This window comes from Megalopta genalis, chromosome 3 (genome assembly GCF_051020955.1).
Source record: "Megalopta genalis isolate 19385.01 chromosome 3, iyMegGena1_principal, whole genome shotgun sequence".
Taxonomy (NCBI): domain Eukaryota; kingdom Metazoa; phylum Arthropoda; class Insecta; order Hymenoptera; family Halictidae; genus Megalopta; species Megalopta genalis.
This window is the reverse complement of record NC_135015.1, coordinates 20,919,982-20,943,817: the sequence shown is the minus strand read 5'-3', so window position 1 is coordinate 20,943,817 and position 23,836 is coordinate 20,919,982. Positions and strand designations below refer to the sequence as shown.

The following is a 23,836-nucleotide window of genomic DNA, read 5'->3' as shown; positions in this document are numbered from 1 at the left end:
CTCAGTATTTATTCTTAATCAGTATTCATTCTTAAGTCATGATAGCTATGTCTAGAAATTTTAATTTAACATTTCCTAAGTATCAACAAAACAGTATTAAATTAAAAACATTATATACGTTTTAAGTCAACTTAATCATATTTACTGTACATAGAAATATTGATAGTCCCAATTTTATATACATAAACATCACATTTAAAAAAATATAAGCACATAGTGGTCTTGACATTATAGTAATCATACATTTAATCATTAATCATCACCGTAACTTCTAATCTATAATAACCAGTACCATTCGTAGATCTATGAATTATTTGATTACTGAAGATATTATCAATGGTATTAATGACACAGCTCACTAGATGTTACATACGCGTCCGTATGTATATTAGAATTCACTGATATATGTTCGCATATTTAAATTTTATGTACATAACTTAGTTTGAAGTACATAACATAACAACATTAAATTATTCTTCGCAATTTGTATGGAATTTGAAAATTAAGATACTGCAACGTCTAACATAATTAACTTAATGTAATTCCGCTTTTCATATTTCTTGATCTATATTCCTTTAATTCGGTTCAGTTTATGTATTCGATGTTAATCTTAATCATCGAGGTAAAAAGTATTAGACTTCTATGTAAGAACGCAATAAATATTTTAATTTTCTATGTGAGCCATGTATTATTGAATGTTTTGGGATCTGGTGCAGTTAAACATCAACCACTACAGCAACAACAGCGTCGCAGTATATTCTAGAATATAAATATTACAGTCGAGGTTTCATAACTTTAAAACTGGTTTTCTTGTTAGCTAAAGCTTCAGTACGTGCATATACATTTTCTGAACTACGTTTAATAATGTCTATATATTCGCTTGATGCTTGAAAGTCACATTTCTGCGCTGTTTGTATTAATTCTGTTTCCAACTAAAATCATGGTTAAACATTCATGGCATTAATATTAAATAAAATTATAATTAAATCAATCGAGTCGTACACTTACTGTTAATTCCTTATTTGCATCATTATGACACCAATGTATAGAATGTGGTGGGTCTACTCTATCATTCCTGTAACGTACGATGAAGTCAATATATATTGCTTTGTAATTTTTATACTTTACTATATTTACCATCTCTTTTCTCTATACTCACTTCGAGTCCGAATTGTATTGTTTTTGCAATATAGAATCTTTCGATTTAAGGTATCCTTCTGGATAAGTGCAAATGGAACTAGTTCTTTGTTTCTGCTCATCGTCTTCAAAAGTACATGACATTATATCGTTTAGAGATAAACACGACTTAGCAAAATGTTCTTTGTTATGTGGTGAAGATTTAACGCCAACTGCAGAACTTTCATGAATATCGTAACTTGCTTCACTAGCTGCCACACCAGGATCATCAAATTGTGAAGCTTTTTCTAGATTATAATCTATACTCTGTTTTCTATTTTTTAGAGCATTATCTACAACATCATTAAAATTCTTCAATACTTCATTAAATTCTTCAGTTTCGTTCTTCTTGATTATATTATTATCATTTGAACTATCGTCTCCATTTTGGCTACTATTAAGTGCTATTTCACAACTACTTATGGAGTTCGAACTTCTGTCTCTTACGCTCATCGAACCCTCCAAACTATCTGCAGCATTAACTGATTTGGAAACAGATGTAGGTATCATAATTTCTATATTACTTTCTAGTGCAATCGCATTATTTTCTTGACTGTTATCTTCGACATTTGTACCACTTATATTACTTAAAATAGTATTATTTAAAGTTTCATTGCTACTATTACTTGATCTATATTTTGGTAGTACCAACGTTTTATTGTCTATGGCACTTTCTTCTGACTTACAAATCCGTTTTGATTGGCTGCTTAAAACGAGGGACTGTACAGGCTTATCTAGACCTTGATCCAAAGAAGATCCAAGAGAAGATTTTATACTCTTCAATTGACTCATAGATCTCGAGGATCGATGGCATTTTTCAAATATTATTTTTTGAATAGGCGGCGTTAGTGGTATGTTTTGTTTTCCATTCCCAATATCGATATCCAGAGATGATGTAGAATATGTTCGTTTTGAATTATCTAAACTATAATAAACGATCATAAAATATTTCATAAAATCTTCACTTTAAGATTTCAATTATCATAGTGTAACTTACTGAGATTGATTTGGTCTAATGTTTATTAAAGTAATTAAGTTTGGAAGTGTTGCTCGCAAGTCTGTTGTTGGAAGGCCACAGTACCACCTCAACTGAGCTATATTTTTGTTCAATAAATAAACTGCATAACGGAATTGTAATTTATCTTTACTACGAGCAAATAATGGAAATCTAAAACAATTAATTTTATTAATTATATGATTTAAATGCAACTTTAGGAATATATGAAAATTAAATACTTACTGTCTTTCATTATCGGGTAAGTGATCTGTAATATGATCTACAATTTTACTACGTGATCCATAATGGATAATGGGATATCTAGTAGGTATGTTAAGAAAATTAGCAATCATTTGCGTGGCGTGTGCAACAAATCCCAATGCTACAGCTACTTCAGTATCATCAGATAATTCTAAATCTTCGCTATCTGGTAGATGTGCATTCTGTATTCTAAATTTCCCTTTTCCATCCTGCACAATATAATTAATTAAACATAATTAGCTTATAATGTTCATACAATAGTATTGATATAAATATGAAAAACTTTTAAATCAATAAGTCATTTTTATATGTTATTAATTTTAGTTCATATATACCTGGATAATAGGATATATTAAATTTAATTCTGAAATTATTTGTCTTCTTCTGTAAGCAAGTTGGCTACTCAATTGAACATATGTTTCCCTTGTATCTACCTGATTTTGTCGCCACTCGTGTAATCTTTCTATATCTTTATTTAGTACTCTATATTTTTCCATTAAATCTGAACCTATAATACACATGAAAATATGTAAAATAAACCTATTTAGATTTTAATATGTACAATTAACAAATGTTGTTTTACCATAGTCTTGATTTTCCTCGATAATACTAGAACGTAACTGAGTCAACACTCTTAATTCACCCATTTTCCTTGTTCTCTCCTGTTCTAATAACTTTGTTCTAAATCTGGCCATTTCTAATTCCTTGCGTATTTTTAATATTTCAACTTTCTTTTCTCTATTTACTTTACGGGGTTGAAGTAATCTGTTTAATGAAGATTGTGAGTACTTTGGAGTATGAAAGTTGTCTCCCGAAGCAATACGCATTCTTAGTATTTGCACTGATTCCGTCTGTTGCTTTAGTGCCTGCATTTTATTTTTCAAACTACTAAGTTTACTCACAGTGTAACTATCTCTTATTTCAGAATTGTTGACTTTTATATGTAGATATCTTTTCAATTCAGGTGCATCGACAAAACAATACATTGGCGTAAAGTAACCGCCGTGGAATTGAAAAATTAGAGAATATGGCTTCAAAACAGTTTCTAAATTATTTGGTAATTTTGGGCCAATGTATGCCAAACCAGTAAAAGATATGCCCCATGTAAATACAGTTATATCAGTTGGCGCGTTAGCCACAATCACTCTTTTCCATAGCCTTACAATTATCTCTGTTAAAGAATTTATAATATCCTTCTTATATGCTTTATGAAATACAGGGTTACAGATATCAAATTTATAAATGTTGTTAATTACAATATGTTATTATTCGCATTGACAAACACATATTCACATTTAAGGTACTAATAGATTGTAAAGCTCACCGCTGGCAGTAGAATAATCGGTGGCATATATATTTGGTACATCAAGGCTTGACCATTTTGGATTTACATTATCAATTACTTCGCTTGTATACAAAGGAGATGACATACTTGTTCTATGTAGGGTGTAATAAAACGGACAAGCTTCATCGTGCATGTTCGATTTTAAATTACATCCTATTATTTGTACAAGATTTCTAAGTCTCAACTGAAAATTATACACCCCCATAACATTAATTAGTATATAAGTAAAATCTAACGACGTATGTTTTACAAAAATTTCATTTACAAATTTACCTGCTGTGTAGCAAGAGGAAGCCAGATTTTATATCGCGGTATAATACGAGGTTGTAAAGTTAAATCCAAGTCTCTAAGACGGTTCCTTGTTTCCGAAACCTCCATTGTATACCTTCATAATACTGTGCAAGTAATATCATTAAAAGGTAACGTACAATAACATAGAAACGATTGAACGATGTTCAAATTATAACGTGCTTCAAGGTTATCTATACAAGTTCGATGCAAGTTTTATGTAAACAATAACAAATAATACTGGATATAATTTCTCTCTTTCATCAAATTTGAATCTTAGCGATTGTATTTGTCGGTGACAAATATGTTCAACTAAATCAACATTCCCTTTAAGACACTGTCATTTTCTAAATTTTGACAGTTCATCGTATTGACACCTATATGAATTTCGATATTTCGTTAAGTTCTTTGACCAAACCTTTACAGAATTGCCAAGCGTTTAAATTTGAAGTTACTTTAAAGCCCCACTGTTTCTAACGAGAAAATCCACCACTGTCTACGCTCATCGTTTTAAAGCGCACACATGCATACAATGTATGTATATATATATATATATATATAAAGGGAATTTAGCAACAGGTAGGAGAAAATTCAAAGAATAATTCTCCATGGTAACATAAGTCGAAAATAAAAAATAAAAAAGTTAATCGTTCTGACTACGTTTTTTTAATTATCGACGATTCAGTATCTGTTCCGCCAATAGTGGCATACCTGAGTCAAGTCAATACGCATAAGAGAGTGCGCTCCCCAATACGTTCAACACAGTATCAGACAATACATATGTACTATGGCAGAGACAATGGGCAGAGTCTTACGTGTTACTAGTGACAGATTTTAACTGTTAACAATTGAAAAGTCGATACAGTATTGCAACTTTTTATTCATCATTTTCGTCTTATATTACTGTTATTGAACATTATCCCCCAAATTATATCCCACCTGTTGCTGAATATCTTATATGCACAATATATGTGCGTATTTTAAAAGGCTTAAAATTTATGCCTCGAAATTTAAGGTACACGTGTAATTCTGTCTAATTGCAGAGGATTTTTATAGAGGCACAGAGCAATCTTTTACATAGAGAATACATAGTGGTTCGGTGGTCGAAATTTACATCCTCGATTTTATTTTACTTAGAGGAAGAGGAAAGTGAGAATTGGAGATGTGCATGTGCAAAACATTGGAAACATTGGAAAGCGCGGCACAATTTTGAATACGACAATATATAGCAGAAAACGATGCGTAACAAATTTATACTTATATATTATATTATACATATAATATTATATTATATAAATATATATGTACAATATTATATTATACATATAAATTTATACTTATATATTACTTCAAAAATGATTCTTAATAGAAATAAGAAATGACTCGAATAAACGAAATCTTTGCATCCAGAACCCCGGGAGACAATTTTGAACACCGCTGTTCTAGGACTACATTCATGATGGGGACCTACTTGTGAACGCAAGCGCATTGATGATTCCCCTAAGTCTCGCTGCAGGTGTATTCTGTGGTAGAAGTAGGATGGACAAATCGTGTTCGGTGGTGTACGTACACACATACAACGCGTCAGCTAGTGTTTTACGTACATATATATATATATATATATATATATATATATATATATATATATATATATATACACGGAATATCTACACATCATAGACTGCAGACAGAGTGGGAGAAGCTTCATAAGCTCCGAAGCCCGAAGCTTATGTTCAACAGCACAGGGCTAGTACAAAATGGTTGACGTGCCTTGAATGCATGATACAAATTGGTAGATGCAACATTTTGTTTCCCGATGAAGGAGCTAGATATAATAAACCGTGTGTAACGCTAATGGATTTATAGGAATTATTTTGCTTTAGGTATGTATCTTATTTGACGTCTGGTAATAGCTCTTAACATACGAAATAATTAAGCCCAGTGTTCATCTGTCAATACGGCTTCCTTTGGCAACAAAGTGTATACGTCGCCCCGCTCGAAGTGTGGAATACTGCACACACACGATTTCCTTTATAATAAATTTCGTTTGTTTCGTCGGCGATACATCTTTCTCGTTTACAAAATTTTCCATCGATATCTCTCTCTATATATATTTTATCTAATCTTCCCGGATTTTATGAAATGTTTGCAAAACTTTAATTTCTGTCTAATGCTATTTGTAACACTTACGAATGTTTCAGATTTCACTATTGGGAAATTAAGTAATACATTCGATCGTCGGAAATAAAAGATGGAGAAACGGCAGGAAGTACAGGCTCCGTTTTCATCTGGTAAGTTATTAATAATATAAAAAATATCTTCAGTTAAGTACTCATCATCTATTGATATCGTATGCAATACCAAAATCCTTTACAATTTAAGGAGAAATATGTTTTAACGTTATGAAGTTGAAATATTTAATTTGAATTTTATCATATTTCATACTGTACATTGGGTTGATCAAAAAATTTGTTTGGTTTCTAAGCAAACATTCTGTGGAGGAAACTTGAACAAATTTTTTAGTTACCATAATAGATTTGTATATATATATTTATTCACCATTATTTTACTATATACATTGTTGTATACGAAATTTATTTACATTATATTATAAAACATATTTGTACGCATCTAATGCTATTTGTTTATATGTATATTAGAAACATATGGCTCTATAATGGCTAAGAATTTTGCACGATGCTAGAACAGTTTTGTAGTATTTTATATTAAGTAGTCGGTGCTATGTACCAGTTATGGAAACCGTTCTTAGCATTTTCCTCGAGCATTATTAAAACTTTAATGTACGCATAATATAAATAATATTAAGTAAAATGATATATGTAGCTGACATACCTTGTAGCTTCAAATTTTGTTGTCTTCACCATTTCATCACTTGTATTACTATTGTTTATATGCTATAATGTTGTTTATTTTTCATCCTGTTTTGTAATGTTGACTAGAATAAAGATTATACTACATGTAACTAGTCTTTTCTTTAATAATTTCTTTAATAGTAATTTCGTAGCATTTTGTTATGTTGGTATTACAAAACTGGTGCTAATTTTGTTTTTGAATACGGTTAAGCCATACTCGGTGTTAAATATTTACTCCCTCTTAGTTATTGAAATCTAAAAACCATCCCAAGTTTCAATATTTCTGTCCAATAAAGAAAATAATACCACTTGTTGCTTTTATGTATATATTATATGGTAATTATGTATAAACTCTGCCTTTATCATTTTCATTTCAAGCAATATAGGACCACCTTTAGCGAAATAAATTATAAGAAGGTAATACTAGTATTAAAAGATAATAGTATATTACATTATTAAACGAAAAGATAACACTAAAATTATTACACGAAACAAGCATGCATGAACATTTAATAACTGTGCATCAAATGATATGCATCATACAACTACTTATCTTCGAATTTATTTTCATCATTATATGGTGATTTCGAGAAGGTCGTTCATGTATGAAAATGCAGGGAAAATTGATAAGTAATTCGATATTTTAAAATGAAATTAATAAAAAAATAATTCAATAATATTCGTCCGAGTAATTGGAAACAATTGAATTGAAAACGGATAATTCATCGGGCGGTTGTTTAATTCGACGAGAAAAGTTACGAAACCGAAGGCAAGAGATGAATTTGCCGGATAGGGTGGTAGTAAAGGTATTAGACTGAAGGTTGGAGGTCGGTTCACGATCGGGGGTGCACAGAGGTGGGGTGGAATGCGCGGACCAACGGATCAATTCGCGCTCGGGAGTTACGGGGGAAAGCAACAGTGTGTCTACCCCTGCTTCCCAGAAAAGTACGATTCGCACGATTCGAACACCATTTACTTATTCTTGATATATGAAGATGACAATAAACGACTCATCCAGTTGTCGTGTAGGTAAAATAGAGAATATGATCGCGTCGCAAGAACATCTCCTACGCAAGTGATCATTAAAAACGGTGGTGTCTTTTCGCGATAAGTTTATTCGCGCGTATGCAGCTTTCTCTTAGCGAATTAGCTGTGTAACGGGGTTCAGTTAATAAATATAAGAGGAAGTCTGCTTGATCAATCAAAATGATAAGATCGGAAAACCCTTCATGTCTTTACTGTTATCTCAGTCGACGGTAGATCGATTCAGAGAAATTCGCGAGAAATTCGCGAGATCAGACAAATGACCTTGAATTATCCGTGACCGATATTAATGCGGCAAGAAAAAAAATTAACATTGTTATCGATACTATTTTTAATTTGACTCTTCCCCGTCGATAAACGGACCGACGAAGATATTCATTGTATTGTCTGCGTTCGCGGAATTGTGAAACGAAAAGTGTAGATAAGTGTCATCTAACAATTTGACCTGATTTTCATTGAATATGTCTTTATGCATTACTATAACATGAGAACGGGAGGCTGCGATTGTTGAGAGCAAGTTCTATTTGTTCCCTCTGCAGTCAATAGGCGCGAGGACAATTCGATATCGGTTTTCCCCGCATCTCGATGTAGTTCACGAAATGCGACATTTCTTGTTACACATGAGTTTCGTTATTTTATGGGATAACATAAAATGTTACAATTTATTATCAACATATAAATAAATTATGTTTTAACATACGATTTGTTAATAATTAATTATGTGTTTTTTTTTAAACTGATTGTTATATTTATCTCAAGGTGAAAATTAATTATATAATGTTATAATAACAGGATTTGTTCTTATTTCGTTTATAGACGAGTGTCCAAACAGTGGAGAAGATAGCGAAGAAGATGTAATAACTGATTATTTGGGATCATCGCATTCTGATTGCGATCGCATACCTATTATTAATGGAGACCTTGGTTGTTTGAGTTCACGTGAAAATATAATTGCTGAAGTCAGCTACACCAAAGACAATATCGAGAAAACGGCTATCACTATGTCTGAAGGAATCGACGAACAGCAGCAGCAGCATACATTGCTCGCAATTGGCTCTAATATACAATCACAGCCTAATCCTTTGGTGCCAATTATTAGCGTCACACCACATTCACCTGGTCTTGCCAAGAACTACCCTGTTCTAGGTAAATTCATTCGATCATTGATCCATGTAAAACTACGCATTATATTGTATTTAACTCAATGTCGGTCGATGTTGAAATATCTTGTGCGCTTCCTGTGGCTAACAATTAATTCACCTCCTTGCAGAGGACAACTTGCAACATTTGCATGAAATCCATGATTGCATTCAACGTATGAGAGATCTGACACTGAGCAACTGGGGATACAATCATCGCGCTTCCCACAGTGACGTACAGCAACGTTTAACTTCATCGTGTCCTTCTCTGTGTCCTTTAATTTCACCTGAAATAGCACCACGTTCGAATAATAATGAAACAGGATCTGATCCAGATCTCCTTGCTAATTGCTCCACTAATAGTTCTCCTACACATTTCCCACCGGTAGGCCCTCGTTCACAGAATGCACAAGGTATAGACAGAAGACGTAGCTGGACAGATCTAGAAGATACTCGATGCGGGCGTCGCAGATGCTCTGGACAAAATCATCTACAAGCACAAAACATGGTTAATATTGTCAGATAAATCTTTTTAAGAAAATGCATTTATTTGTATACTCGCAGCATGAACATAATTGCTTTGTTGCTTTCTTCATTTTGCTTTATTATAACTTTAGCATTTGTTTTCACGACAATATTCAACAGTGTATCCGTTACAATTTCAGCGACAACGCAGTATTAGTTTAAGTAGCCTAGACAGTGAAATGGAAATAGAATTACAAGGAAAGTCTTGTACCAGACCTGTAGGTGTTGGCAGTCGTGCATGTAGATCACAAGCAAGCACTCATTCCCTTAACGAAGCTGATCTTGTACAGGTAAACGGACGCTTACAATGATAAACTGTTTAAATATTTTTTTATAACGAAAACACTACTGAATATTTTTTCGACAGAGTGAATATCAGAAGATAGTTACAAAGCGATTCAAAGGTAGTCAAAGATTAGCAGAAAGTAGTGGTTTAATGCCTGGTGTCACAGGTTCTCGTTTACCTCTTCAGAAATCTATATCAACGCCTTCAATTGTTACACCACAAATTAATGCTCATTTAGCAGAATCTGTAACTAGGACAACACCGTCACTCACGACGTAAGTTAAATAACAATGTTTATAGATCGTAAAGCTAGATCAACGTCAGGGGTGTCGAATTCGAGACTCACGAGGTACATGACGAAACGAACACTATTATTTGAAACATTTGTGAGCTGCACGGCTTTTATTTTTATTTATTTATTGCCATACCATAACAAGGTGCATGGAATGGTGGCCAGTGAACTTAAGTAGCGGAGGCACATACTGATGGATAGTGGAGACTGTATAGTTTACGACGAAGTTCGGCAGTCCTGACATAGCAGAAAATTTTACATTTAATTTCACTATTACACAATTTATTGGTTCGGTAAATAATATATAGCTTTCCATTTAAAGCTTCAAAGATCAGTTGCATAAATTCAGTTTTATGAAGCGACGAAGAAGTTATTCGATTTGCAGTAAACTTGTTACTTCTATTCAAGTTTTAGTATAATTTCTTTGCTATCGATTTATAACTAATATGATCTAGCCTGCGATCTTTATAAAACACATTATACATAAGCAGCACACAAAAAGATGCATATATTTTATGTACATATTATATTTCACTATCAATATTGAAATCTAAGAAAAATTAATGCATGACTTATCGATCACAAGTTTTGACATTTGTCTATAACTGAGAATGCTTGCAATAATTTGTACTTTGTATATAATAGTATTGACGCATGATTGCACCATTTTTTTTTTTACTATAACTTAACAGTAATTAATTTTTAACTCTTAAAGTATAATGCATAAATATCAAAATGCTAATTCATTGGTATGCTACCTAAATTTGAAAATTCTTAGACAGGTTCAAATCTTTCATTCAGTGTATTTGATAGCATTTCTTTCGTTTCAATCATTATCCAAATTTAAACTTTCTCACTCGTTTAAGTGGCATTTTCCGCATTTGAATTGCATCTACATCTTTATATCTTTTTATGGCGCTTCAATATCTCAGTGGCACACCACACGAGACTCTCTGATTTGCAATATCTTTTACACAATAGTCGCATACTTTGTGTTTGTACTTGACAATTTCCTACCATCCTGCATGGTACAGCCGTCACGAAAGAAACGAAAAGGGTAGCGGAAGCGAGACCGAAACAGAGGATCTTCATACAACACATAGCCACGAGTTTCACGAAGATAGAGAAGGCACTCCGAATGCTCAGATATCGCTTGACGAATTATTGACCGAGTAAGTATTTCATAATTTATATTTTCAGTTTTCCATTTACGAGCAATATATATTCTGCTAACAAGATACAAGGGAAAGTGGCTGGTTTGTATTAGCTTAATTAATAAGCACTTTCTTTTATAGAATATACATATATACATATATATATATACATATATAATAATACTATGCTATCATTTACATTTCTCTGTGTGTAATATATTTCCTCACAAATCACTTAGTCTTGTATGTAGTTACAACATAGATATATTTCAATCACTTTGTTTGAATATGCTATAGTAATGCTTCTAGATTTTTGTCGCTACAATGCTTTCTATATTAAACATTTTAATAATATTTGCAATTATATAGTTGTTACAATTTCCAGTGGAGCAACGTATGATGATCAAAATTCTGAAAAAACTAGGAGAAAACGGGGTTCTATATTTTTCCGTAAGAAGAAGGTAATAATTCAATTATAGAGGTATTAAAAGATCGTACAAATTATTGTAATGATATCATTATCACAGGATAAGAGTGGTAAAAAAACTAGTCTACAGCAGCATTTATGGTCAACAATAATGGCTGGACCTCAGGGAAATTTAATATGTGATGCTTGTATGAAACAATCAACAAATAAACAGCCTCTTCTACATTGTGACAGTATGTACCATTGTATACAATTCTTACATCTCCGGCAAAAAATATTTTGCCCCAAAACAGGGACAAAAGTATTCATTATTTCATTAATTATATCAGTTGTTGGAAATGATAAACTTTATCGTCAGATTGTGGAGTATCGGTACATCAGAGTCAAGGATGTAAGGATCAACTGGTACTAGAATGTATTAAATCGAAGCACCATTCTAGCAAGGCATTATCGAGTAGCTACAACGTTAAGAGAGGCTCTACGGCATCGCTGCCTCTACCATCTTCGTATGGAAGCGGAAGGTAAATAGTTCTTATTATAAAAACAACTTCTTCCCGCATTGGATCTGCGTATCTGTGGTTCAAGATTCGCACGCAATTGGCATGGCTATGCCTAAATTCGGAGTTTTTAATCAACTCCTCTTATTTGCAATATAAGTAATTTATAAGTTTAAAAAAATACGTAAATGCGAGAACACACATTTACATTTGGCAAGGAGCGTGAATTTCAATTTCTTTTCTTTTTCTTTGCTTATTAGATCTTTTTAGGGAAAGTATCTTTCAATAGAAGTACCTGGACTCGAGTATTTGGCTTTTATTTATTTATTGGTAATGCAAAATAGTGGACAGTTACAAAACTGGTTCAATACATATCAACTGGTTCGATACATTTCTCATTTTACTCGAAAAGATCTTGACGAATTTTTATACGTCATGTTCTTATATACTATAGGTATACATATGTATGTTTACGTACATATTTGATATAGGAAATGACTAGTTAGAAGGGGTATCGTATCTGCTTATTACTCAGAAGCTTTGGCTGGCTTGGAGGCTTATTATTTCTAATTAAGTTTGCAATTAAGCCAATTGTATGGCTAGCTTGAACATGTTTATCCTCGCGTCTCTAACATTATTAATGAAAACTTTTACATATACATGTTTAATTGATATACATAATGTCACGCCCAAACTTCTTCAAATATTCAAGTAACTTTTTACATATACACATATATGTAAATTTAACGAAACTAACAGAAAGAAACAGTAATATTATAACGGTTCATGCTAAGTTGCAAATTACAAATGACACACACTTCTTAATTTTTATTTTAAAGTCCACTAAACACTTTTTCCGAAATGATTTTTGACATACGAAAAGAAAGCTGTGTACTTAATGTTAAATCTTGGATACGTAACAATTGGAAAACATAGTAAAATAAGAAAAATGAAGAAGGTGGGGAAATAGAAAGGCAAAATGAAGTTGCCCTAATGCAGTGTGTGCTTTTTCCTTCCCTCGTGCATTCCCTCTCGTGCAACTACGACAAACCAATCGATTGTTCGACGATTAAAGGGAAATTAACAGCAAGAAAACCGTGACAAGCTACAGCCCTTGGCGGCGAGTTGCCACTAAGCTCGGAGTCAAGTAAGTCTCAGATATCTGATGTGTTCCTCCTATTCTGTCGAAGCGTTCGTACGTTTCCATTCGTGTATATCCGTCCTACACAGTAGTAGGATGATCCGCGTCTATCGTTCCTCGATTCTTTTCTCGCACACATTGTTTAAAAGGCGATCGAGTTGCCTCTATGTTGTACCGAAAAGAGACATATCACCTTGCCCCTGCCTATGCTTCTGATATGCTTGCTTCTCTGATTTATGTTCATTCAATAACATATTCTGTGTCTACACTTTGTATTTTCACACGAGTTTGAAAAACTCACAATATCAAATAATCAAGCATACCACCCTTCGTCGAGCATTATCAGGAATGAATACTGTAAGTTATACTTCCATGTGTTTAATTAATATGAATATCTTCGACCTCTTCCTCTCTTAGTTGTTTCTATTGTACTAAAGATTTATAACTCTATACGTCTTTGAATGTTTTTCTAAACTACTACGCAATCTACATTTTATGTTTATGTAATATATTACTTTGGCGACGACGTACTGAATGTTCTGTTGGATGGATAAATTTGCAAAACGTGGATATATGCTTATGATAATTTATTACCACCGATAGAATACGAGAATGTGTAATTACAACCATAGAGTTATTACATTCAGTACATCCCCCTTCTCTCAACCTAAATATAAATATATCTATTTAAAACATTTGTGACCCTCCTATGTACCGTAGAAAAAATTTTAAATCTCATTTATAGTAATGTTAAAAAGCTTCATTTACCATTCAACATTATTTGACACCTTGGAAACATTGGTACGAATCAGTTACAAAAAACTGTACCCCTGTAACTAAAACATTTGTCTTAAAACATAGTCATGGTTATTTTTCTGTTCGATGTAAGAAATTGAATACACATGTTTATCTATGTACGTGTATGAGAATAAAATTTAGGTGCTGCTATGCCGATTACATTTTATGTGTAAGGTAATATTGATGTACCGGTAAAACTGCTGCTGCATTTATCTAATTTATGCAGTTGCGTTATTATGGATTTCAGGAGAACACATATTTTTGTAAGAAACGTCGCAGTATTCTAATGTATATAATTGAATTTTTCTTTCAGTCAAACGATAAACGAAGAAAAGGATGGGGATGGACAACATCGTGACATATCGAGGTTTGTATATAAAAATCTATCTATTCCGCTAACAGTTTTATTTACTACAATAAAATAAACGATTAATTCTCGATTAATGATTAATATTTCAGTGGTTGGGAAGAATTTGATATCTGTGATGATACTCATCAGTTTACCGTAGACGATTTGGAAGGTGTGGATCCTGAATTGGGCCTAGGTAAAGAAGAACCTGATTCCTGGAGTGCTGCCATTGGGCAAAACATCGCGTTGCGGCTTGTCGATAATTGCGAGCGAAAAGTAAAAAGACAAGAGCACATTTACGAATTTGTTCTTACCGAGAAGCATCATTGCTTGGTGCTCCTTGCTATGGAAAGTATTTTCGCGGAAGGTCTCCGACGTCACTTCCGTTTCGGCCAACCAGACCTGGAGCGTATGTTTCCCAGACTCCGCGACCTCATCGACATTCATTTACGATTTTTGCAAAAGTTACGGAAGCGGCAAAATGCAAATCCTGTTGTTCCTACTATCGCTGATATACTCGTTGATCAGTTCGCCAGTGAAAATGCGCAACGTATGAAGAGTGCCTATGGAGAATTCTGTAGTCGTCACAGGGACGCTGTCGAGGCTTACAAGTATTATTTCCGACACGATCCTCGCTTTGCTCGATTTGTACGGCATTGTCAGGTAATTATACAACATCTAGGATGATTCCACGTATTTACTTATATTTTTTTGGTTTGCCAATAACATTGAAATCGTGTATACAGTCGCACCCTCTACTAAAAAAGAAGGGGATTCCCGAGTGTATTTTATTCGTTACCCAACGTTTAACAAAATATCCACTGTTAGTCGAACCACTTATAAAAACTGGCATTGTGCAAGAAGAAGGTGAAGATTTGCGCAAAGCGTTAAGCCTTGTTAAAGAAATCTTAGCGGATGTGGACGCTTGTGTAGCCGATAAGGAAAGAGAAGATAGGAAGCTAGAGATCTATAATAAGTAAGCGAGTTCAATGAGTCACATCGAGTATACTTTTCCGGGTGTCGTTAACTAACATTATTTTCATCGTTATTACGTAGGATCGATGCAAAATCATTTGCAACATATCGTAACGTTAAATTCAAAAAGTCAGATATCATGGCATTTAATAGAGTACTGAAATTCGAAGGTACTGCGTACTTAATGCAAGGCCGTGGAAAAATGACTGCCATTGTAGTAGTTGTTCTGTCTGATATATTATTTTTCTTGGCCGAGAGGGATCAGAAGTATGCCTTTTTTGTGCCTGACAATAAGGCCGGTATAGTGTCGCTTCAGAAACTGCTGGTGCGTGAGAAGGCTGGTCAAGAATCTAGAGGAATCTATTTAATAAGTAGCAATCCAGCTGAACCAGAGATGTTTGAGTTAAAAATTCAAAAGCCCAAAGATAAACAGTTATGGATACAAGCGATCAGATCAGCGGTCGAAGCTTGTCCACAAGAAGCCGATAATGAATCTGATACAATAACTGAAAATAATAGTAGTAATGAATTGAGAGACACCCGTTCTTCTTCTATATCATTACTTTCTGTCGAAGAAAGACAACGCCTAGTTAAAACGAAAGAAACACATATCCAGAAAATAGTTGGTGCGTATATAGTTTACGGGTGATATATCTCACGGCAGAAAATTTGCTATACCATTAATAATGCTTGCTTTTTATTAAAATATTCAGCTGAGCTACGAAAGAAGGACACCGAGCAAGCACTTTTACTGGAAGAAAAACTTAATCTGCAAATGCAGCTTTCGAATGCCGCAAATGTGTGGGGAGGGAATGAAACTAATGATACTGAACGATTAGAAAAGGTTGATAAAGAAATTCCGGATTATACTAGACTAGTTCACAACGAAGGGACTGATACTACGCAATTATGGAAAGAGGTTACCAGCTTTGTTTAGCATTGTAGTTTTAATTTACTTGTTTTACGTAATCTTGGAAATGAGAAAACAATTTGCCCCGTTACAGGTGGTTATGGCTGTTCAAGAAGCAACAAGACTTGCTAGCTCATTATCGTTTAGTACAGGCGGTGCTACTCTTTCAAGAAGTTTAAGTTCTGCCGGTGAACGGCATAGCGAAGCCTACGTACCAGCTGCTCTCAGTGTACCACGGAGGGCAGAAACATTTGCTGGTTTTGACCACAACAAAGTAAATATATGCAATCCGAAAACTACCGAGACGGATGTAACAAACAATTTTTCCTTTTTTTTTCTTTTTAGGAGAAATATCCATTACGAGATTCTGCAGCAGTTCAATCGGTAATTTTTCTTCCAAAAGTTGGCGAATTTGTGAAAGAGACACCAGGGGATAAGGAAGCTCAAGATTCCGAAGCGAACAAGGATCAACAATGGGCGGCAATTCGTTTGTCTCATCACGTTTATACGCTGCTCTGTCTAATTAGTAGCCAGATGACGACAATCGATAGTTTACAGGCTCAATTAGCTGCGTGTAAAGATGGAAGTATAAGCAAACCAAATAATAGACCTAATACAAACCGCCAGTTAGAAGAGTTGCGTAACTTGCAAGATCAATTAAGCCGAGAGAAAGCGGCGTTCCGTGCTGCTTCCCAGCAAGAACAGAAACAGCTGGAGGAAGAAAGGGCCGAGTTGGCGAGACAACGAGAACAACTCGCGGCAGAAAAGCAGGATGTAACACAGCAGAGAGACCAATTATATCGGCGACTCGAAGCATTGGAGAGACAAGGTGTGACATTGGTTGCAGGCGCGGCGCCAGGATCCGCGACCATTCATCTGTCTCACATGTCGCAAGGAACGGATACGATACAGACACGAAAATCTCAGCTAGATGCTAAACGGATACCATTAAATTTAATTAGCGCTACCAACCAACAAAAAGTGCAAAGCAATCTTCCTGTGAAACAGCAGTTGCCTTTGAAACTTGCTAGTGGAAGTAACAATAATACTAGGTATGTATCTGTAAATTATGTTTTCGATTCATCTTTGAAACTGGTATAATCACATAAAAACTGGATTATTATGAGATGCTAGTTATACCGATGCAGCTTAATAATTATTTCGGTAGGAACATCTTGAACTACTTTAGAAATCAAATAATTTTTCACAGATACAAATCCTTCTATAACGAATAGAAGGGCACACTTTTAATCTTTTTCTTTCTCTGTATAACTAATAGGAGCGGAGGCACAAGTAATAATAGTCCTGATCGACATTCACGAACCGGTAGTAGCCCGGCAATCGTGAGTAGCTCAACGTATTCTTCCCCGGAACTAGGTAACAATAACGCTAGCACCAGTCAAATTCACTCTTCGAATCGTTCTCTACGAATCACGCGATCTCCTCCGGAGTATCCTCATTATCAACAACAGCCACAACAACCACCACCACCACCACAACAGCAACAACAGCATCAACGAACTGAACAGCAACAACCGTTGGAGGAGGAGGTAATTTTTTTCTGACGACTCCTTCGTTTTGGTCGAAAGCATTCTCGATCCTCTCGTCCTACAACCGGCGAAGCTACCCCAACGTCTCAACTAACTCCTTCTCGGAATCAATCAAAAGATGCTCAACCTAGAAGCCGTGTCAAATCATTTTGACTTTCAACATTCACGCGGTAATAACTTTGAATTACCCATTTTGAATATTCTTCCGTAGTATTTCGTCGTTGGTTTCAATATTTCTCATCGATCATTCTATGTTCACTTGTCACTTTTCTCCTTATCTGTTCCATTTTCTCTTTCATCTTTTGTTTTTGTCTTCCTTGCTCAGTGATAATTTTTATGGTGTTGTACATTAAAAATGCAACATGGTACATTAATAATGCATTTAACGTATCTATAAAATCGCGTGACTGTCAATGAGAAAAAAAAAGAACATACATACGTATTATTCTGAATAAATCGATAAAAAGGATCGTTACTTTTCAACTGCTATTGAAGGCAATAATATAATTTTTATGCAAAGTCTCACGAAACCTACCGTAGAAAAAGAGAATAAATGTAACATATATGGACAAATAAAATGATAACGATTAGTAGTCACAACTATTTGGGAGAACAAAAAAAAATAAAAGTATTAAGAAAGCCGGCTTTGTGAGGTAGTTCAGCCGATCTTGTTGAATTCTTGCTCGTTATGTTATTAAGCCGACTGACAATTTTAGAGACATGATTTTAGATGAATCTTTTAAACAAATCTGTTGCTGCTTGCTGAAAAACGCAAGGTTAGAGAATTAGATTATATTAGGAGTGCATATATACATGAACGTGTATATATACTTTTTCATGGACATATGTATGGTGAAGTCACATGTACGTATGCTGGGTTCAAAACTGTGCGAAAGTATGTAATGCGTGCATATGAATAAAATTCATGAACACATGCATACGTGTACAACTCCATTTTACCAAGAATGTACACATATGCACCTATACTTGTGTGTACGCACGTATATGAAAGAATATGTGAGTGATCGCGGTAGTTATTCATACATCATAACTTTAAAAGTATTTTAATATGTGCTAAAGCGACGGATAAGATAAATTATTATCGGTAACGAATCGCTGTTATATGTGTGCCAAGCCACAGTTAAAAATCGTTAATTTTTCGGTATCATTATCGCATATCATTTGTTCGACAATACAATCGTCCTCCCTCAATTTAAGTTGGACAAACATGGATCAACATAACATTTTCTATTTAATATTTTTAATTCGAGATTTTCCACTGCCATTATTGTTAATCTGACCCTTTTCTCTTTTCGACTGTTTACAATTTATTTTATTTATTGCATCGCGTATATTTTCGATTATCCGAAGTATTTTATTTATAAGATTTTTTTAAATAATGACCGTTTTCAAGTATTTGCGAATCTGGAACCCATTTCAGAGAAAGTAATATACAAACTATATGATCATACTGCACGTTTGAAGTGTTATACTTACGACTTCTCATTTATTAATCGTTAAGGCGAAAAATTATATTTAAAATTGAAATCCGTAAGGATGACAAAGACGAAGTAAGAAATTATCTTCGAAGACATGACCCTAGAACGTAGATCGTTATAATGAAATCAGAATTTTGTTTTGATACATATATAAATATTATATACATATAGATAGCGTATATATGCTTGCCTCAGAAGATGCTGTAGCGTGCAATATGATCGAATGGAGGACAGCGTCGTAGAGGCATGATAATGATGAAACATGTGACTAATTAATTTAACATCATAGGGCAACATAAAGCAACAGTATCGACTTGTCTCAATCAATCATGGTGACAATAGTTCTTCAAAGTATTTCTGTAAGATGTAAAGTGTGAGAAAAACAAACATAACGAGTTTTTACAAGTCTACTACTAAAAAGTCTCAGCATGTATCAGAACATAAATAATATTGTATCGATCTGTTAACAGCCTTTATAGATGAGTGTTCGACTTCATTTCAAGAACACTAAATACAAATTATAAACTGTTCTTAGTGTTATAATGTTCGTGATAAAGGAACCGTTGAAACACACGTGAAAAGTAAGATCTAACACTGAAATGTAATTCCAAAGAAATCATTCCAGATATGTATGTACGCGCGCACTTACACATATGCATTGACAAAAGGCAAATGTATTCTTTACATATGTTAAGAGCATTCCGCTATGTCAGATATAACTCGATGTGACTAAAACTCGTTGTTATTAAATATTCTCCTTGTACAATGAAGTCGTACACCATCTTTTGGGTGACACAAAAAAAAAATCAAATTGGATTAACAACTTAAAAAGTAGTGCGGCGGCCTACGTGCGTCTCGTGACATCTAAAAAAAAAATTCGATGTCATACGACTGCATAAGTTTAAGAGAGGATATAAAGAATTATTAGCAACGCGGTTTTCCACGTTTTAGTGAATCTTTACGTCCCTGATGCTCATGGGAAGTATTTTTGTACGTTTACTCTGTACCTACTATTTTACTCTAAAGCTATATCTACTGTTATCATTGTGATACTCGCTACTGCGATCGTCTTTGGAAACGTTAATATAAAATTATAATAATCTAATAAAATGAACGCGTATCTATTTTAAGACACGCTCGCTCGATGCATTAGTATTAATTCTCTTAGACTTGATCAATTTTAAACTACAAACCGATTCGTCGGTTGCAACCTAATAATAATTGTTATTATTGTGTTACTCGCTTGATTACTTCATCAAGATTACCATTTACTAACACAATATGCTAAATACGTCTATTTTATGACAAATACAAGTTATAAGCTCCTATTTTACTAAATCCATATACTGCAAAATGAAATGATTTTTCTGTAAGGCGATCCATCAACATTAATCTGTTACTTGGCAAGAGTAAACAAATATTTACGATATTTTTCTTCCTCCAACTTTATACATCTATGTATACATATACATATTTATATTTGTATATGTATACCTATAGATATATGCATGCGTATATACAGTGTATATTATATATGTTATATATAATGTACACGCACTCATAAACACTGGTATGTGATTTACATTCCTTAACGTTTATATACACATGTTTTGCTGCATTTTCGATCGATAAAAGAATCGCTGTTAAATCATTAGCCGCATAAAGAAATAATATCTATTTATTATAAATGTACATACAACCGTTATTGTAATAAAGAAGAACGTGAGAGAAATGTACGATTATGTTAATGTTACGTGATATTTCTCTTCTGTTTATTACATTTACTTACAAAAATTCTCTGCATTTACAAATTCTTATCCTATCACTTTCATTCAATATGGCTTGGTTCTATGATGACGGTCACGTCCTATGCCAGTGCCAATTTTTGCCACCAATTTATGGCTAGGATTTTGTTGTAATAGTGTTGTTTCTCCTTTCCTCCAAATGTTTATATATCCACCTTCCCCCACTGTCACTAAGGAACCACTCTGTAAATTATACATTTACAAGTATTATTTTTCTGTTTATACGACTGCTTACATATTACATATAATTCCATCAAAATAATACCTTCTCATGCAACCAACTATCACGTACTAATTGTTTATTTCCCTCCATGTTGTAACATACTTCTAACCGGTCATTTGCGATACTCATACATCTTAAATTTTCTCTAAAAAATTTTAATAAGAACAAATGAAATGATAAAATAGGTGATAATAATATTTTGATTTTTATTTGTCCTGAGTTTTTAAATTATATTGCAATTTACCCTTTAACATTGCTGGAACCTGCAAGAAGGAATGCTTGTTCGAGTACGTTTGAAGTATGAAATCTGACTGTATAACAGTTGTCCTGATCATCATTCTGAAAAATTACATTATATATACGAAGATTATTATTATTATATCTCAATATCACTTCTAAATATATTATTATCAACAGAAATTATAATTAATGTAATTAAACTTATACTAACTTGAGAAACTATCAAATCACTACGTTCGAACTTTGTATATGGTGTAGCACCTTCACAATCCCAAAGTTGTAATGAATGAGTATGAGTTGTACACCAAAGATTATCATCATTCAGCCAGCCTATCCTATCCTGTTATTTAACAGGTATGTTTCATACATATGATATAATGCTAATTTTTATAATATCTGGTACTAATAAAAATTGTAACTTACTACAGAAGATTCTGTGTTCAAAGAATAAGTCAGTGCAGAATCTTCTGACGGTTGTGTGAGGTCAAATATATTAATTAAACCGTCTGTACTACCAGTTGCTAAGACATCCTGCTTCTTAGAGTGAAATGCCAAACAGGTCACATCTTCCATGTGAGATTCCCAGTACCCACCGAGAAGAGTATTTTTATTAGCATGTCGTGTATCCCAAAATAAAATGAATGCATCTCCTCCGATATGTTCAGTTCCACCTGCTATAAGTCTTTCATCGTTGCTTATGTCAAAACTACAGAGAGGTTTCAATTTCCCATCTTCTGTACTGTCTGAGAAGAAGATACAAATGTTACATTATACACATTAGTTCTGACATGTTTTTAATTGATTTATTAAATAAAGACCTTTAAATTCTGCAATAACTTTTCCTTTAGCACGCAAGTCACATGCTGTAATTTGTCCGTCACTTGTCGCAGTATATAAAATGTTTTTAGAAGTAGGACTAAATCTTATACCAACAATTGGAGCTCGATTATGAGTTAATGTTGCGATGCGACTTAAACTTTCACCAACAGAATATATTATACAGGTACGATCGGACAAAGCAGTACCAATCCTGAATTTTGGATCACTACAAAAACACAAGATATTCATAAAACATTTTAAAAATATGAAATATAAAATAACAATTTACGTAAAATATTTACAAATTTTTATATAAGAAATTTGTTTATAGATTACTCTACGTAAACAAATTCGAAACATATTGCATAAAAATTAAATTTTTTTAAATGATTGATTTTTGTATATAAGACGCGAAAAACATATTTTAAATGAAATGGAGGGAAAAATTTGTAGCTCTGCTTTAGAGATATTTGCGAATACATCTTGCTCGAGCACTGAAAAAATTGGTTAATATGAAGAAATCGATATTTTTTTGTAGATTTGACGTAAAACACTACATAAAAATATACAAAAATTTGCCTTTGCGTTCCACAGACTCCAAGGACATAATTACGATCTAGAGACACTGCTTCTTCTATCTTTGATATTAATTCTACTCTTCTTTTCATCGTTGTGCGATTGTCATTGTATTTTCGTTTGTTATGTTCGACACTTAGCCTCTTTAAAGACTCAACTATTTTTGCCATGCTACTCGGTTTCGAAATTTCGAGCAAATATCACAAAATTAAGGTTAATATCACGTCCAGAATATAGTCATAAGTCCCCTTAATCTAAACTACAGTACTTGTCGCTTTGAACTGTGATTATAAATCGTTGAATATATTGTTATAAACCCCTCTCTTGAATGTATCTCTTTATTGTCTTAATTAAAAGATTTTTAAAAGTATATAGTAGTAAAATTTTAAAACGTAATTTCCTTATTGTTCGTGCATTTGATAAAAAAAAAATTAAATATAAAAATACAACATATACATAACAGCTACATAATTGGGGTGAAAATATACATACTTTCCATCGATCGGTGGCGCCACTGACATTGACTGACATTTACGTTAAATTTAAAACCTTCTTTCCTTGAATTATAGTTTGATTTTATGTACAGACTACTCTTTTTAGAGCATTAATTTATTTACATTTATTTGTGTTTAAGGAAGAAGGTACTC

The 23,836-nt window shown here is 33.5% G+C and overlaps 3 protein-coding genes across 9 annotated transcripts; 1 reads left to right on the top strand and 2 right to left on the bottom strand.

Moving 5' to 3' along the window:
- Positions 1 to 731: 731 nt before the first annotated feature.
- Positions 732 to 4,578, bottom strand: Uvrag (UV-resistance associated gene). Its single transcript, XM_033478386.2, has 9 exons — positions 4,053 to 4,578; positions 3,759 to 3,963; positions 3,018 to 3,605; positions 2,770 to 2,942; positions 2,417 to 2,643; positions 2,174 to 2,344; positions 1,160 to 2,101; positions 1,009 to 1,075; positions 732 to 932 (listed from the first exon to the last, which is right to left on the bottom strand). Exons 1-9 carry the CDS (start codon positions 4,155 to 4,157, stop codon positions 774 to 776), a joined length of 2,637 nt encoding a protein of 878 aa, XP_033334277.2. The 5' UTR covers positions 4,158 to 4,578; the 3' UTR covers positions 732 to 773.
- Positions 4,579 to 5,747: 1,169 nt separating this feature from the next.
- Positions 5,748 to 21,258, top strand: cyst (rho guanine nucleotide exchange factor 18 cysts). 6 transcript variants are annotated; one of them, XM_033478382.2, is made up of 19 exons: positions 5,748 to 5,950; positions 6,269 to 6,358; positions 8,801 to 9,130; positions 9,255 to 9,631; positions 9,789 to 9,938; positions 10,016 to 10,209; positions 11,261 to 11,398; positions 11,766 to 11,841; positions 11,908 to 12,040; positions 12,166 to 12,328; positions 13,380 to 13,451; positions 14,557 to 14,610; positions 14,703 to 15,255; positions 15,339 to 15,568; positions 15,649 to 16,193; positions 16,281 to 16,486; positions 16,572 to 16,751; positions 16,823 to 17,529; positions 17,757 to 21,258. In XM_033478382.2, the coding sequence occupies exons 2-19, from the start codon at positions 6,319 to 6,321 to the stop codon at positions 18,040 to 18,042; spliced, it is 4,434 nt and encodes a 1,477-aa protein (XP_033334273.1). In that variant the 5' UTR covers positions 5,748 to 5,950; positions 6,269 to 6,318; the 3' UTR covers positions 18,043 to 21,258. The 6 variants fall into 6 exon arrangements, with proteins under 6 accessions (XP_033334273.1, XP_033334276.1, XP_033334271.1 ...); XM_033478385.2 differs by lacking the exon at positions 13,380 to 13,451; XM_033478380.2 differs by lacking the exons at positions 5,748 to 5,950; positions 6,269 to 6,358 and adding an exon at positions 7,791 to 7,965.
- Positions 21,187 to 23,832, bottom strand: LOC117225070 (WD repeat-containing protein 89). Of its 2 annotated transcripts, none has more exons than XM_033478389.2 (7): positions 23,682 to 23,832; positions 22,613 to 22,839; positions 22,218 to 22,537; positions 22,006 to 22,134; positions 21,799 to 21,893; positions 21,597 to 21,699; positions 21,187 to 21,514 (listed from the first exon to the last, which is right to left on the bottom strand). In XM_033478389.2, exons 1-7 carry the CDS (start codon positions 23,708 to 23,710, stop codon positions 21,359 to 21,361), a joined length of 1,059 nt encoding a protein of 352 aa, XP_033334280.2. In that variant the 5' UTR covers positions 23,711 to 23,832; the 3' UTR covers positions 21,187 to 21,358. The 2 variants fall into 2 exon arrangements, with proteins under 2 accessions (XP_033334280.2, XP_033334279.2); XM_033478388.2 differs by lacking the exon at positions 23,682 to 23,832 and adding an exon at positions 23,193 to 23,622.
- Between the last annotated feature and the right edge of the window lie 4 nt (positions 23,833 to 23,836).

Excerpts from the sequence above, each read along its gene's own strand:
- LOC117225070 (XM_033478388.2), bottom strand. The coding sequence starts at position 23,359 with ATGGCAAAAATAGTTGAGTCTTTAAAGAGGCTAAGTGTCGAACATAAC. Across the intron at positions 22,840-23,192 it reads GGAGTCTGTGGAACGCAAAG|TGATCCAAAATTCAGGATTG; the intron begins GCAAATTTTTGT and ends GTGTTTTTGTAG. Across the intron at positions 22,538-22,612 it reads AGTTATTGCAGAATTTAAAG|ACAGTACAGAAGATGGGAAA; the intron begins GTCTTTATTTAA and ends TCTTCTTCTCAG.
- Uvrag (XM_033478386.2), bottom strand. The coding sequence starts at position 4,157 with ATGGAGGTTTCGGAAACAAGGAACCGTCTTAGAGACTTGGATTTAACT. Across the intron at positions 2,943-3,017 it reads CGAGGAAAATCAAGACTATG|GTTCAGATTTAATGGAAAAA; the intron begins GTAAAACAACAT and ends TGTGTATTATAG. Across the intron at positions 2,345-2,416 it reads TTACCCGATAATGAAAGACA|ATTTCCATTATTTGCTCGTA; the intron begins GTAAGTATTTAA and ends TAATTGTTTTAG.
- cyst (XM_033478380.2), top strand. The coding sequence starts at position 7,806 with ATGCGCGGACCAACGGATCAATTCGCGCTCGGGAGTTACGGGGGAAAG. Across the intron at positions 13,452-14,556 it reads GCCACTAAGCTCGGAGTCAA|TCAAACGATAAACGAAGAAA; the intron begins GTAAGTCTCAGA and ends TTTTTCTTTCAG. Across the intron at positions 14,611-14,702 it reads CAACATCGTGACATATCGAG|TGGTTGGGAAGAATTTGATA; the intron begins GTTTGTATATAA and ends TTAATATTTCAG.